The sequence below is a fragment of the Arachis hypogaea genome, chromosome 6 (assembly GCF_003086295.3).
Source record: "Arachis hypogaea cultivar Tifrunner chromosome 6, arahy.Tifrunner.gnm2.J5K5, whole genome shotgun sequence".
Lineage (NCBI taxonomy): Eukaryota > Viridiplantae > Streptophyta > Magnoliopsida > Fabales > Fabaceae > Arachis > Arachis hypogaea.
Window position 1 is genome coordinate 77,054,601 of NC_092041.1, and position 17,594 is coordinate 77,072,194.

The 17,594-nt window shown below is 31.4% G+C and overlaps 1 protein-coding gene across 1 annotated transcript; it reads left to right on the top strand.

Moving 5' to 3' along the window:
- The first annotated feature begins 5,447 nt into the window (after positions 1–5,447).
- On the top strand, positions 5,448–9,923 carry LOC140173359 (zinc finger BED domain-containing protein RICESLEEPER 1-like). Its single transcript, XM_072196454.1, has 4 exons — positions 5,448–5,699; positions 8,463–9,185; positions 9,267–9,597; positions 9,676–9,923. Exons 2-4 carry the CDS (start codon positions 9,174–9,176, stop codon positions 9,822–9,824), a joined length of 492 nt encoding a protein of 163 aa, XP_072052555.1. The 5' UTR covers positions 5,448–5,699; positions 8,463–9,173; the 3' UTR covers positions 9,825–9,923.
- Positions 9,924–17,594: the final 7,671 nt, after the last annotated feature.

Below are 17,594 nucleotides of genomic sequence, written 5' to 3' on the forward strand. Positions count from 1 at the left end.
AACCTCCTTTCGTGTTCTTTCTTCTCTAATTTTCACTACTTCATTATTATTCTTGCAATCTTCTTAAGCTTTTCGTATATATTTGTTAAGATCTATTGGTCATGAATTGATTGAATTTCTAATGTTAAGATCTTCTCAATTCAAACCTGAGAGTCTCGAGCAGGACACTAATGATTCCAGAATTGCATCTCTTACTGCTAAGGTATTCCTTTTTCTTTCCTCGCGTCATTTCCTAAATTCATTTACACTACTACATTTTATACATTTAATAACATTTATCTCTTAACATTTGTTAAAATGTTAGTAATTATCATAAAATTAAGTTTTAAGTAACATTTATACTCAAATGTTAGTAAATATATTTAATTTTTTTAAAAAACTTGCAAAAAGTGTTAGCTATTCTATTTTGAATTAGTTTTCAAAATCCAAACCACACATTTTCTCGCTCTCACTCTCAGTGCTTTGAAACGTGAAAGCTCATCTTCATCCTCCTCAATTTCTTGCTTTGCCTCTTTGATCTCTCCTCAAGATGAAAACCACAATTGCGTGTTTTGCTCTGAAATTTTGAATTCACCTCTTAGTCCTCTTCAATCTCTTGCTCTGACTCTTCGATTTCTCTTTCGCCCCTGTCATCGAAGCTTCCGTCGCACCATCGTCATCGTCAACATGAGTTCTCTACTCTAGGATCTGAATTGGAAACTCTTAAGGTACTTAGCACATAATATATTGTTTTATGCCTGTGTTCTTGTGTCTAAAGTTAATCTAGTTGAATTGAATCCATGTCTTCTGGAAATTGTGCCTTTTGCTAATCTCATGCTTCACTACTCATTTCAATCATTTTGAAAATGGAAAGGTTGATTTGATAGGTTCACAAGTCTTTCATGTTAGTTTTGTTACCTGATTGTACCTTAAGCGATTCATTAACATCATGCAATGGAGTTTCTTATTGCAGATCGAAAAAGAGAAACTAACAGCGCAAGCAACTTCTCTTAGTTTTCGCTGAATTTGTTTATTCATTTGGCTTATCAATTATAGCTAAAATATTATAGTTAATGAATTTTCATTGTTATGCCAAGGAATGCATATGTTGTGTTTGATGAATGATGATGAATCCAAATTTTTTTAGTACGAGTTTTTTTAATGGAAGTTCTTTATTCTTTTGGAAGTGCATTTAAGGTGTTTGAAGAAATGCCTCATAAAACTTTATGTTACTATATATCTTATATCTTAGAAGAACATGGACATAGTACAATTTAAGAGAGTACGATTTGAGAATATATAAAATGAAGATTAATTTTTGTATCTAGTAAGTATGTCTCACAGAACTCTGTATTTTTATTTCCCCTTTATCCTTATTTTTTGAAGATTAATTTTTGTATCTGGTAAGTTAGTGGAACACAAGGAAGTTTATATAGGCAAATGGACTTGTAAACTCCAAAGTCACGCAAGTTACTGTAGTTTGATAGATAGGCAACACAAAGGTTTTCTTGAGAGCTAGTCAAATGGCTGAGTTGGATGCAAGAAGAGCAGAAGTTTTTGGAAGTGCAGCCAGAAAAATCATTTAGAGACAAATAAGAACCCATGTTACATGGAAGGAATTCTTTGAATTGTATCAAGCTGCAGTTTGCTTGCAATCTAATTTGCGAGGTATCATTGAGTTGTCATGCATGTATAATATTAATCTTGTGAATTACGTAAATGTGTTTAGTGTCGTTAGGTTCTTTTATCCTTTATTCTTAAAATTGATTCTCCTTTCTTATAAGTGTAGAATATGTACAATTAAAGTTCTATTTGTATTCTACTACAATTCAAAATTTGTGTCATGATCAAATTTCTTTAACAATTTTACTAATCAAATATGAGGGTTCAGATTTATTAACTAAAATAAAAAAACTAACATCTATATTTAAAAAAACACACAAAATTGTCATCATAATGTATTACACACGATGTTACTCCATTTCTTAAAAATTCAACCTTGTTGCAACCGTTTAGTTATTGCAGCAAGTTCAAGTTCAAAATATTTCAGCACGGAACATGAAATTTTGTTGAATTGAATTCATGACCATTGCACTCTGTAGGGTAAAAGTGGAGATTACCAAGAATTGGTTGGCATAATTATTTTGCTAATTATAAACTCCAGCATTAGTTTCATAGAGAAAACAATTCTGGTAATGCAACTGCAGCACTTATGGCAAGACTGGCTCCAAAAGCAAAGGTTTTCTTTTCTTTTACTTGTCTGTTTTATATTCATTCATATTTTTAACGAATATAGTAGGACAAATATTCTAGTATATAGTAGGACAAATATTCAAAATGTATATATTATCTTTGTAATTAGTTTGGTAAAGGTTTGGCGTTAATAATTGTGGTGGGTTCATTGTTTTGTGTGAGTGCATATATCTCTTTTGGTTTTGTTAGGTACACGCCTGGTTGTGTCTGTATGGGGTGACGAGCCATATGATGTGAATGATTTTATTAAAATAATTTTTTGGAGGTATGGTTGTTTGAATGATAAGTGAAATGTTATAATTATTAAGTGTATGTTACCCTTGCCTTCTTTCCCTCTATTGCGAAAGTCCTGAATGAAGCTTCATATGCTACATACAGGTTGCTGTTGATGGTATTTGGAAAGTGTGTCCTCGGGCTAGTGGACCCATTTAGTTTCTTGGCTTTAATGGTGAATATTACCATTCTGTTTGCTTACACATTGATGTTAGATTCCCATTGCATTGACAACTTATCATCCTTCATTGTGTTCTCCCATAGGTGAATTAATCTGCCTTGCATACCATGAGCTCTGTAATACAGCCCCAATGGCTGTGTCTGGGCAATGTCCCAATGCATGTAACTTCAATGGAGATTGTGTTGAGGGACGATGCAATTGCTTTCTTGGATTTCAAAGTCATAATTGCAGTAAACGTGAGCTCTTATGTTATGTTGTATTTCCACATACTTATTATTAGTTAATGATTGTTGTTTTACTCTTCCCTCTGTTAACAATTGTTGACTTATTCCAGATTCCTTCCCCAGCAACTGCAATGGCAATGGCATTTGTATCTCAAATGGAGTTTGTGAATGTAAAGCTGGTTACACTGGCTCGTATGATGAATGTCTATCTTATTTGGCTCGTGATATCACTTGTTGGCCCATAAATGCCAACCCAACACATCTTTTCGGATGTCGCCTTTCTGCCACATTTGAGGATATAGCGCTTGGCACACTTTTATTCCGAGGATATAGTGCCTGGAACACTATTGTTTTGAGGATATAGTGCATGGCACACTTGCATGCTTTGAGAATATAGTGCCTAGCACACTCTTGTGGAAGAGAAGGAAAACAACAACAACATCTGTTTCATCATAAATCATTCATAGGATATAGTGCCTGACACACTTTCAACATCCAACAAGTCCATTAAGATTAAATCATCATCAGTCACCACCAATTTCTCTTCTCAATCCATTCTCAACTCTCAAGTCTCAACATTCCAGAGATATTGTGCCCGACACACTATTGTTCTGCTGATATAGTGCTTGGCACACTATCATTCTAATATCTATCAAGCTCATAATTCCTTTTCAAGTTCTCAACTCATCATAACCATCATCAGTTTTAATTTCACAAGTTTACCATCAACTCTTAAGTTTCCATAATCATCGTCAATATAGTACTCCAATAGACTACTTACAATTTCAGAAACCTAGGCCTCCCATCTTCTAAACTCATACAGAATTTCACCAATTAAGTCACTAGCTCTCCTCTATTAATCTTAAGACCTAATTACTAGATAGTAGTCTTAAACGGTAATTAAAGAAGTTTAGAATGTTAGAGAACCCTTGAAAACAAAAAAAAAATCATTTTTCAGCAAAACAGGGTCTGTGTATACACACACCCCTGCCGTGCGTACGCACATGTAAAAAAAAAAGCGTGTCTGCATACGCAGAACCCTTCTCGCATATGCGAGTATTCCAACCCGAATGGAATGTTTGCGTCGCGTGTACTGTGTTGCATATGCGACCCTTAGCAGACTTGGAAAAATTTTAAGCTGCAGAATTTTTAAATTTTTGCACCGAACTTTAAACGTTCATAACTTACTCTACAGAACTCCATTTTTCTCAAACTTTATATCATTTTAAAGCTCTTGAAATTATCTTAAATTTGAAATAAAAACACTAAATTTCAAAATCTGAGACTCAAGTTTTGATCCGCTAAAATTCATTAAAAACAAGGTTTTACACAAAACATCAAAGTTCTATAGTTTCCAAATTCCAAAACTAATCCAAACCAAAACCTACTCAATTTCATCACAAAACACTACCACATACTACACTTTACCATTCTATTTCACTTCAATCACTTCATCACTTATTTAACTCAATTTCTTTTTCCATCTCTTTCCAGTACAATTCAACCAAATCCAAAATTTAAAACTCAAGATCTCAATCATCAACAGTTTGTACAATTTTACTCATCATAAACATCATTCATCATATCTCACCATAAATCCTCATAATTATCATTATTGAATCTCAATCTCAATAATCAATACCCTTCACCAACAACAACTTCATAATTCATCAATTCATTACAATCATCAAAATCATCATACATCAACAACCAAATTAGGGGAAAAAATACAATCCTATCCTATCCTAAGTTCTACTAGCCAAGTATCCAGAAATAGTATATATTACATAGAAAAAATCGAAATCTTACGTAGGCCAATTCCCACGTAACTCAAAACACCAAGCAAAGGCCACCAAACTCACTCTAACAACACCAAACCTCAATCTTACATCATATAGCACACAAAAATCAACACTATGACTAACCAAAATATCAAATCATAAGATTTGAAGAAACTTACCTTACCCAACGAGATTAGGGGCAAAATTCAATAATATTCCAATGCTAGATCACCCATAAACAACCAAAATCATAAAAATTTATTCAAAACCAAACCTAAAAATGCAAAATTACTTAGGTCAGAAAATTAGAGTATGAGATACGAGTTCTTACCAAGAAAGCTTTTTTAGAAATGATGGACTTGGCAATAGTTTTGTGTGGTCGCAAACGGCTCATCAATCGGAGCTCCGTAGCTCAAGATATGGCCAAAAGAAGGAGGAGACGAATAGTAACTTCTCCTCTCTTCTTCCTTCTCTCAAAACAGCGCTCCTCACTCTTTGTATGTGCTGAAATGAGCTCTCATTAAATGTGTATTTATATGTTGAGCCTTGGACCCTACTAGAAGTGTCAATTTAGCCTAAACCTTAGGCTAGCCCTCAACCCTCCAAAATAATTCTAGCCTACAACCCCAAAAATTAAAAAACATATTTTGTAAGCCCAGCCCTAATTAAGCCCTCCCAACAAAAATCAAAATAGGGCCGGCCCTACAAGCCCTAAAAGCCCCAAATCTTATCTCCTCCTTCCTGACCCGAGAACAAGATGTTGAAACGGTGAGGCTAAAGATATGAAACAGCGCGGTGCTCTTCCTCCTCCTCCTCCTCTGCATTCTACTTCTGCGTTCTGCTCCACCTACGATGGTGGCTGACTTCTGCGCTCTGATTCTCTTACGACGGTGGCTATACCCAGTGGACGACGCGGTGGCTGCTCCTCCTCCCTAACGTGGTGCTCATCCTTCTTGACGCAGTGGATGAAATTAGTGGCTGCTTCTCCTCCCTCACGCGGAATCAGAGGTAGGTTTCTTCATTTTCTGTCCCTTTCTGAGTTTCTTCTTTGTTTGTTTGCATCACGCATTTTAATTCTCTTGTTAATAAACTGAGATGGGCGGTCTATGCCCACCTTTTCTTTGTCACTCTCTGTGATTTCAAAATGGTTGAACTATGACTTGTGAACTATGAACTTGAACTGTGAACTTTGAACTAGGGATACCTGTTCCACCTTCAGGACCTTCTAAGAGGCACAACTCTATGGTAGATTCAACACCTCACAATTAATCATCATTTCAAACTATATGTACCCTTAACTATTATTTTGTTCCACGATTTAGGTAGAATAATTAGGTTTATATGTACGAACTCAGTTTTGGTCCAAAAGAATTATCCAATGCTATTAGGACCGCATGCCTCAATTTCGGTAGAGACCATTTTGATCTTTTGAGGTAAAAAGAAAGAAGAGAAAACGAATTTAGATTTTGGGTTATGCATGCAAGGTGTTTGTGTTTATGACTCAGATAGTTTCACGTAAAAATTGTTGTGCACGCAAGGTGTTTGTTCTTTGGGACTCTGATATTTTCACATGAAAATGAGTAGCACATTTCAGAGGATGTGTTTTCACTTTAAATTCAATCAAGGAGCTTTTATTCTGGGGCCATTAGGTGTAACAAATGAACTTGAGTAATGTACTGATCATGCTTGCTACCTAATAGTAAACATCATATGACAATCATACTTCTAGGCTTTCAGTCATGGTTTAATGATTGTAATTTTAGGGTTAATGCAATTTTCCTGCTAATGAACTTGGGTTAATGAAGTTTTATCCTATATTTGCAATTTGATGATATTTAATTAAAGTGAATAGCATTATCATGCAATTTGCTTTTATTATTTTAAAGTCCATTACCTAGTGAGCTTCATAGTAAGTAATCAATTTGTTTTGCAAATGACTTTGCTGTCAGGTTCTTGCCTGGAAAAGATATAGTAAATACTGTAGCTTTCGAATGTCCTAGCCTAGATAGGAAAGTGATAAACTCAGCGAAGCATCTGAGGGCACATTTAAGTCTCTACTTTCTATATATATCTATATTGAAATGTCTATAATGTCTTTATATATTTAGTATTTAGGATTTTAGAGATTTAGGATTTTAGATTTATAATTTAAAATATTGAGATTATAATTTTAAGATTTACAAGTTTAGAAATTTACAATTTAGAATTTAAGAGTTAGGATTTTATGATTTAGAATTTTGTATTTAATTTTTAAAATTTTAGAGATTTTAGATTTAATTTAAGGTTTAAAATTTCATGAGTTTAAGATTTGTAATTTTAAGAGTTAGTGTTTTAGAATTTAAGTTTTAATGTTTAAAATTTTTGTATTTAGAGTTTACTCATTTTTCAGTGTATGTTCTGTTCTTTTGTTATTTGTTTTGATGATGCATCTTATTTCTTGAATCTGAATTTGTTTTATTTGTTCATTTGTGTCTGCAACTATAGGCCTATAAGTTATTGCATATCTGAATTCTGAAACATTAGAATATGTCAGATTTTTCATTCAAATTAAGCACACATTCTCATTCAGGTGTATACGTATAAAGTGTAACATTGACTTGTCTTTCACCTCAATTCATTAGCAATTAAAATAAAAAGTCATTAGCATATGAATCTTTCTTTTTTCTGGTAACTGTTGCATAAAAGGCAATAATTGAATGCTAAAACCTAAATTACATGAATGATAATGATGATGAGTATGTATCTTAGCTCCCACTTGACTTTTGAGACTTCCACTCAATAATATGAAAGAAAATAAAGCTTTGTTTTTGTTCAAAACTCTATTTCTTGCTACAAATGACCTATGTATTATTTAAGAATGTTGTTGTTGTTGCTATAGAATTTTAATACACATTATTTGGATATGATTAGAAAACTTATAAACATGGATGATGAGATAGTTTCTAAGACTTCTGTTCAAGCTTCTGGTAGTGTTGATTCTAGTAAAAAAATCTAATGTTTGGAGGTTTTTTAAGAAGATTGGAAAAGACAGAGATGGTAATGAAAAGGCCCAATGCAATTTTTGTAATCATAAATACAAAATTGGAAAAAATTCGAAAACTAAGAATGATTACGGGACTTCTCATATGAGTCGTCATATAGTTTCTTGTAAATCCATACCCCTCAGTATTAGATTTGATGATGATATAGAGGGTCTTCCAACCAAAATTGATCAGAATGTTCATTGGAAAAAGCTCGCTCAGGCTATAGCAAAACATGATCTTACGTTTAGCTTTGTTGAGTATGAGGGTATTAGAGATTAGATTAATTACATTAGTCCAATGATTGTAATGCTTTCTAGAAACACTTTACTTTCAGATCTTAAAATGATTTATTCAACAGAGAAAGAGAAATTGAAGCAGGTGTCTAGAATACCTAATAGAATTTGTTTGACATCTGATGTGTGGACAATATCTACCACTGAAGGATATATTTATTTGATAGCTCATTTTGTTGATGAGAATTGGCAACTAGTGAGTAAGATTTTGAAGTTTTGTCGAATGATTCCTCCTCATACTGGAACTGATCTGGAAGCAGTCTTATTTAACTCTTTGAAACAATGGGATATTGATAAGAAAGTATTCTTTATTACTTTAGATAATGCTTCTGCAAATGACAACATGCAAAACATCTTAAAAACTCATCTATGTAAGCAGAATAGTTTGCTTTGCGATGGAGAATATTTTCATGTACGTTGCTTTGCTCACATTTTAAATTTGATTGTGCAAGAAGGGTTAAAGGGCCGCTGGAGCTTTATTTAAAATCAGAGAGAGTGTGAAATATGTGAAAGTTTCTGATGGAAGAATGGTAAAATTTAAAGATTGTGTGCAGCAAGCAAAAATTGAAGAAGGTGTTGGTCTAAAATCAGATGTTCCAACTCGATGGAATTCTACCTATATGATGTTGGAAGGTGCAATTAAATTTAAAAAAGTGTTTGACATCCTTAGTGTTGTAGATGGAGCTTATAAAGATTGTTCGACAAATGAAGAATGGTGCTTAGCACAAAAAATGTGTGAATTTTTAGAGCCATTTTATAAAATTACAAACCTCATTTTGGGTTCATCATATCCAACATCAAATTTGTATTTTATGCAAGTTTAAAAAATTGAATGTCTTTTGAAAGACAATCAAACTTGTGATGATGTTGTTATTATGAACATGGCTTTCACAATGAAGATGAAGTTTGATAAATATTGGAAGGATTATATCACTGTCTTGGCTTTTGGGGCAATTCTTGATCCTTGATTAAAGTTAAAGTTCTTGAGATTTTGTTACAAAAAACTAGATCTTTCAACCTTTGAAGTGCAAGCAAATGAAGTATTGGAGAAATTTAAAATGTTGTATGGAGAGTATATAAATACTTTTGGTGGTTGAATAATATCTCAAAGTAGTAACCACTCTCCTAAGTTACCTGAAGAAGGAAGGCTTATAAAAAAAAGAAAAATGGTTATGAAGGTATTTAATTTTAATATAGTATTATTTTTTTCCTATTATGTTTATTCGTTACTTAAATAATCTTTATACTACATTTTTTAGGAGTTCAGAGAATTGGACTGTGAAACCCAAACTTCCAAGGATAAAGATGAATTAGAGATTTATCTAAAGGAAAGTTTGATTTACACCAATGAAGATGATTTGAAGTATGATGTGCTAAATTTTTTGAAGATTAATGGGGATAGATTTTTCGCTCTGTCAGTTATGGCTAGAGATGTTTTAAGTATTCTCATCATTATGGTAGCATCTGAGTCTGCATTCAGTATTGGTGGATGTGTTTTAACAAAATACAGAAGTTCCACTCTTCATGAGCATGTCCAAATGCTTATTTGCACAAGGAGTTGGTTACATGGATTTGTTCCAAATCATGATGGTAAACATTTATGCTATTTTTTTTTCAAATAATATTTTAAATTGAGTTTCTAACTATTTTTTAATTGGTTGATTTTAGATAATAAAATTAGTAAAATTCATGAAGAAAGAAGTGTCCACAGAAACGATGCATCCTCCTCAACATTCATGATTTTAGATGATGAATTTTCGTGTAAACTTTATTTTGATTTTCTAGAGACATTATTGATGGTAGATACTAAAGAGTAAGGATAAAGGTGATGAGATAGTGAATACCATGTTTGATTTCTTGATTTATATAGTTAAAAGTTAGATTCAATATGATCAATGCACATTATTATTTATTTTTCAATTTCTTTATTTTCTATGCATAAAAATGACAAAGGGATAGAACAAACTAATGACTTTTAATAAGTTTTATTTGTGTGTTGTTGAGATAGAGAATGTATTAAAAAAAAGAGGATTAGGTGGCCCGTGGGTTGGCCCTAGAGCTTTTGGCCCATAAGGCCTTTTGGCTCTGAGAGCTTTTTAAAAATTTGACCCTATTAGTTATATGGCTTTTTATTTTTCTATCCCTGTAAAGTAGGGCCAAACATATTGACACCATTAGGTCCTATTGGGCTCGATCCAACTCGTTAGCGTTTTATGTTCGTTTGTCCCCACTTTAGGACAAAACTTTTTAGATTAGTGCTCATTTTTCAATTCTAAATTATTTTTGTCTTTCCAAAACAATAAATTCAATTTTCAAAATTTTATTTTTCTCAATACACAGTATCGGATAGACTAAAACCGGTGTTGCCGGCTTAAACACCGGTACGTATTTTTACAAAATTTTTTTACAAATGATACATTTTTCCACTAAAAAAATTCATTGGATTCAAATCTCACCGTTAAATTTTTAAATTAAGATATCTAATTTTTTTGAGCCGATTCAAAAAATTAAATTATTATTTTATATTATCTAAATGGTCAATTTTAATTATAGTTCTTACACTAATAACAACCATAAATAACCTCTATGCATCCTATCTCCCTCTTATCAAAAGAAAAGAAGCAACCTTTGAGGGTTGCTATTGTCGGCATCATACGAGTCTTCAAGGCAATAGTGACCATTTTTCACCTCTTTCACTTTCTTTTTTCTCTTCTTTTTTCTTTCATTCTTTTTTTTTTTCATTTTTTATGATTAATTTTGGTACAATGGTGCATATCCTTTTAGATCTAAAAAAAAAAATACTTTGAGCGAAATTTTTTATCCACGAAAATATTTTCAAATAAAAAAAATTGTTAGAACTATTTAATTTGTAGAAGAAGATGTATTCTTACACCATATTTATGTAGTTTTAGCAATGAAGAAAACTTATATTTGTTGTGAAGCTAGGAGATTATTAGTAATTTTTGGAGTTGCTTTTGTTGGAGTGTTTGCTGCTGGTATGGATTGTAGGTTGTGCTCTACTTTAATTTGTTTAACTTTTTTTTTTTTTGTATTCTTTAGTTTGTAGACTTTTTTTTTTTTATCTTATTTCTCTTACGATGACTGTTGTTTTTGAGTGCCCCTTATTGATTTTGTGTCTTATTGCTTGTGATGTTGTAAGCCTTAGTAATTCTTTCCTCTTTTGAAAAATTTGTGAGGCTCAAACTATCGGAAAAAAAACTCTTTATAATCAGATGTCATGTCCCCTCTAAATTTATACTTCAACATATAGGATATATATTTTCTTTTTTAGAGATAGAATTAATGTTTTTCTATATAATTTATTTATAAGTGTTGTTTGACCATTTATATGAATTAAAATATTTTCTTCAATAAAAAATCATAAATATTCATAATTTTTTTTCCCTACGTACATTTTAATTACTAGAAATAAAAATAAAAGATTGTAATGTATTTTAAAATGTCCATTAAATATATTTTGAAAATGAAAATAATGTGTGAACAAATTAATATTTGCAACTAAATTTAACAAAACACATTTAATTATTTTCTTCTTTTTTTTTTTACACATGCGTTCTTTACATTTTTTTCTTCTTTTCTATTCTCGTCTTTTCTATCATCTTTTTTCTCTTTTTTTTATACGTCTTTTTCTCTTTTTCTTTTTTCTTTTATTTTTTTAAATAAGAATAAAAACAAAAAAAATAAAAAAATGCGATAAAAAAAGGTAGAAGCAACAACAACCAAAAAAATAAAAAGAAAGAAAGAAGATAAATATAGCAATAAAAAAATTAAATTCTAAAATTTATATATTATATAATTAAGAATTTATGTTTTTTTTTATCTTTTGTCGGTATAATTATTCTAGGTTTAACTTCACAAATTTTTGTGTTATTTGTTACTAAAATTTTTACGTTTTCATATTTTTTTTTATTTTAGGGACGATTTTTTATGGCAAATGTTTAGAAAAAAACACATAATTTTTAAGAGAAATAAAAAAATTGTGGATGAAAACGCATAAATTTTGTATTTTTTATTCTCATCTTTAAATAATAAACACATAAATTTCGAAAAAAAAACATCCATTTTAGATTTTTATATTTATTAAAACATAATTGTGTGTTTAGTTTTGCTAGGATACATACATGTTGGTTTGTTTGATTTTTTTAAATCAAATTTCTATGTTTATGAAGCACAAATTTATGTCTTTCAAGTTAAGAATTTCTGTTTTTTTATTCTTTATTTTCCCTATATAATTATTCTGTGTTTAACGTCATAAAATTTGTGTTTAACTTCATAAATTTTTCTATTTTTTATTATTGAAATATCTATATTTTTCATTTTTTTTATTTTGGGACAAAAATTTTTGTAACAAATTTTAGAAAAATCACATAAATATTTAAAAAAACAGAAATTTATGAATTAAAATACAAACAAATTATATTTTTTTATAATAAATATATAATTTTTTTCATAATAAATCACTACAATATTTTTTATCTAAGGTAACATTTATTCAAAGCAACATTTAATAAAAATTGCCTTAGATAAATAATTAAAGACAACATTTTCGTTCAGTTGCCGTTAAACAAGACAAAGATAACAAAATTTTTTGTAACCCATAAAAGTAGTTGTCTTTGATATGTAAAACTACATTTACAAAATATTACAATATAAATAATTTAAGACAACATTTTTAAATAAAAATATATTTTATAAGAGTTGTCAAAAAAATTTAACAAATAATATTTATAAAAAATTACTTAAAATTGTTTATAATTAAAAATTAAATATTTTTTTTAATTATATTCCTACCTATTTTTTTTCCTTCCAAACAACTTAGAAAACAAAAACAAACATAAGATTTTGAGTCATCATTAGGTCATGAGAACCAAAACTAGAATCGCTAACTCACCTATTCTCCACTGCGCAGCTCCAACCTAGCGGCGACAGCACAGCTCGACAACTCTTCTCCACTACATGGTGCGCTCCTCCACGGCGCGGTGCTCTTCTCCACGCACACTTCTCCACTGCATGTGATACTCTCCTTGTTCTGCGCCAAACTACTACCGCGAACCACCTCTTTTTTCCTTTACCATCGCCGAACCACCACCGACGAGCAACCCCTCTCTTCCTTCTCTGCTCCTTCTTCCTCTTCGTCTCTTTTCTCACCTCCTCTTCCCGAACCAGAGACTAAAGAGCCATAGTAACCCCTGTTCCACTAGTGAGCTTTGACGCATTCTAGCGACCACACTCTGCCGCTAGCTCTATTGCTTTGGCAATATTATAGTGCATCTGCAACCTCTCCCCTACCTTCTTATTTCTCTATTCTTCAATTTTCAGATTTTTTTCAAAATCTCATTTTGATATTCTCTGTTTGAATTTATTACAGTTTAGTTAAATTTTAATTTTTACTTAGTAATTTTATTTAGTCAAACTAGTTTTTGTTAATTAGGTTAATTTAGATTAAAATTAGAATTTTCTTATCAGCATTTATTTTAGTTTATAGGTAATTAAGTATGCTGTTATGATTCGTTGGTATGAAATTTTAATTTATTTGGACTGGCTTTACTGATTTTTTATTGAATTTCAGGTTCTCTATGGCTTATCCACTGGGGTACGCTTTTTAAAGCTGGTTCTTCGTGCTGATTTGAGTGCTTTTTTCATTTTTTGTTTGTTTATTCTGTTGGTTACTTTGATTAAGTTAAATAGTTGGTTTAATTATTCTGTTGGTCTCTATAATTTCGTAAAATTTTCAATTAGGTCTCTATATATTTTTTTTTAATTAGGTTCCTATACCAATTTTTTTTTAATTAGGTCTTTCTTGCTAGTAATTGGTTTAATTATATAGGGACCCAATTAAAAAAAATTTAGTGTAAAGACTCAATTAAAAAGAAAAAAAAGTATAGAGACCCAATTAAAAAAAAATTAGTGTAAGGACCTAATTAAAAGAAAAAAAATATAAACATTTAATTTAAAATTTCACAAAATTATAAAAACCAACAGAATAATTAAACCTAAATAATTTATAAAAAATAATATAAATTTTATTCTTTACTCTTTTACAGAGAGAGATGGACATTTTATAGGACTTGAAGGTTACAATTTATTGAGATGACCCTGTAAATTTTTTTGTCTTACTTATGCTTGTTTATGTTTATACGTATATTATGTACCTTTATGTATTTTTTTTTCATAGTGATATTATTTTGATATCTAATATACTTTTGAACAATTAATAAAATTCTTTTTTAATTTAATAATAATAATGTATCATTTGATGAATTTATATACTGAAAATGTATGAACATTATTATTTACATGCTTAATTAAATAATAGTAATAATATATGAATAATTAGCGGTTTTTCCAAGACTTAAAAAAAGATTAGATAAATTTATGGAGAGATAAAATTAAATTTAATAACGATGTTAATGCCTTCTTAGACTTTGATAAAAAATTTACAAGAAGAGAAAATCGTATTTCCTTGTGTAAAGTATTGTAATTTCTTTTGAAACTAAAAACAAATGATTTATATCTTTTTGATTACTTTTAGATGGGTTTATTATATATATATATATATATATAAAATCAAAACAGTTGTTTGGCAAGTTTGTTATGTTTCTTATAATTGTATTAATACAGAAATTTTGGGGAAAAAATAATAGAAATTAAAAAACACAAAAAAACAAAAATTGAATTTCTGTATTTATTAAAACATAATTTTATGTAGCGAAAGTTTTTAAGTTTTATAATTAAGAAGAGCTATATTTTTATTTTTTATATAATTATTTCATATTCAGCTTCATAAATTTCTATATTTTTTATTACTAACATTTCTTTTTTTATTATTTTAGAAATAAATTTCTTATAACGGATGTTTAGAAAAAAAGTAGAATTAAAAAAAACAAAAAATTTATGGATGAAAACATTAAAAATTTATGGATTTTTTTTATTTTTTATTTTTCCTCTTTTATAATAAATATATAAAATTTTATAAAAAATACAAAATTTGTAACACCCTACCATATAGAGTCTTATTCTTAAGTCATAATTTAGAGATGGCAATGTATTACGACCTCTAAAATAAAAATTTAGTACGAATAATATTGTGAAAAATGATTATAACTAGGAGCCTTTGAAGAAAAAGGGGCACAACAAAAATCGTAACTAGAAAAGCGCAACACTCCGATTGATAACGTAGCGAACAAGAATAAACTACATGGGATTATATATATACAAAGAGTGTTAAAAATGGGAATATCAAAACTCAAAATCCGGTTGCGAAGATGACCGGTCCGAGCATAGTAACATATATATACAAGTAAATAAAAGAAAAAACTACCAAAAGTACCCATGATGTTTACGAATGCTGACAAAAGTACCCATAAACTAAGGAAATTAGCGCTGTACCTATGAAAGATGGATTCCGTATGACAAAAGTATTCAAATCTTAAATTTTTGTTAATTTTTTAATAAAATTCCTAAACTATCTTACACTCAACCTCAACTCACTTTTTCAACCTTGCATAACCCAATCTGCACCAACCCTTGCCATGGAGTTCGAAACTACTCCTACAACAAACCAGACCGAAATCAATGGTAGAGGTGGTGGTGGTGGAGGATCGGACCTCATCCGATTCACTCATAAGTTTACAATCCATACCCAAACCAAATCAATCAAACACAAAAAAATACTCAACATATAAAATTTTCAGATCCATTCATCCAATTTCAATTCACTTTAGCAAACTAGAAGTAGAAACAGCCATCAACCATAAAAAACCAACAAATCCATTCATCAAATTTGAAATTTATTTCAGCAGAAATCAGAAGTAAAAGTAGCCATCAACCGGATCTTCTGTAAATCAATCTCAGCCTTCATAAAAAATAGAAGCAGATTTAAAAAAAATAGAACAGTATCATTTCAGTAGTAACTAAATCAATTTCTGAAAAGAAGAAAAATGAAATAAAAAATGATAAGAAAAAGAAATACCTTTTCTTCGCTGGTTGTAACATCGTCAATGGCAGAACCTCCATCCACAGCGCCACCTCCCTTTCTTCTCTGATTTCTCTTTACCGAACCCTCTTCCTGCATGAAAGAGCACCACGACCCCTCTCTCTTCTCAGGCGTGCAACGATGGTATTCTCCTTTGTTGGGTCAGGCGCGCCACAATGACGTTCTCATCGGTTGCAACAGGTGCACCACGGCGATATTCTCCTCAGGTTGGGTCACAGGCGCGCAATGAAGGTGTTGTAGTCACCTTAAGAGTGAGAGGGAGAAGCAGTGAAAGGGGAGGAGATTGGCGATAATGAAGTAGGTGGGTGGCAGACGGCAATGAGGAGGTAGAGGAGAGTTCTGTGACCCTGTGAGGGCTTTTGAGAGAGAGATAAGTGAGGAGAGGGGAAGAAGTGAGAAGAGAGGGAGTGGCGGTAGAATGGGGTTAGGGTGGGGTAGTTTGGGAATTTTATTAAAAAATTAACAAAAAATTAGGGTGTGGATACTTTTGTCGTACGAAATTCATCTTTCATGGGTACAACGTTAATTTTCTTAGTTTATGGGTACTTTTGTCAGCGTTCGTAAACTTCATAGGTACTTTTGGTTAAGGAAACCCCAAGGAAACCCAAAGGGACACAAAAACAGAGAACCTATTCTCCAAAATTTCCTATAAGAGGAGTCATCACAGTTTGTATTATTCAATGGAGATAAAAGTATCTAAGAGAAATCATAAAATCAAAACAGAGTCCCGAGAACAAAGGATCTTCGCTAATCCAGAAGTCTCCAGCATGCTTCAGCGAGAAGCCTCATGTCCTGTATCTGAAAACCACAAAATCTGCATGGGTGAGAACCAGAGGTTCCCAGTATGGTAACAGCTTCCACATATATAACATATAATAATAGAGGAAAGCCGAAGGCAATCTTAGAACTTCCTCCAGATAAAAATCAAAGCTTATAAACAAGCTAAACCATAAAGAGCATCTGACTAAAGATCCTTCAGTCTAACTAATACTTCTCTTTCCAATTCCTTCAGACCTCCCAACCACCAACAGGAGTATAATATAGCAAACACAGTTATATCAGACAAGAGATATACAAATAGGAACAAATAAGGCATTAAGACAGATAGCAAATAATATGCAGTCAAATAGGCAATCTCAAACAATTCACATAGTATGCATATGATGAATGCCTGTCCCTAATGGCTGATGATATCATCTGTCGGTTATAGAGCCAACCCGACAAGTCATGGTAGCTAACCATTGAACTGTCCCTCTGTCGTGTCTCCCCAACTCGAGTTTACTCAATATAAACTTGATCATAATCATGATCCATATCCATCACCCTCATTGGTGAATATTTATGGGGGTAAGCTCATCCGGGGCTTTCACAGTGCCCGGCCACCCTGACGACATAGGGTCAAAAGAGCTTCGAGTCTCAACCTGGAGCATGTGGTGGCTAGCCACTGCTTCCTCCCAGGGAAACTCTCATCTCCGATAGTGGAAGTGCAAACATTTACAATTCATTCAACAACATATATGCATTTATACTTAGCCATAATCATGGCTCCGCCGTAACACGGCAATAATCC

Bases quoted from the DNA above. Each gene is read 5' to 3' on its own strand.
- LOC140173359 (XM_072196454.1), top strand. The intron at 9,598-9,675 runs GTAAACATTTAT...GGTTGATTTTAG, and splicing joins ATTTGTTCCAAATCATGATG to ATAATAAAATTAGTAAAATT.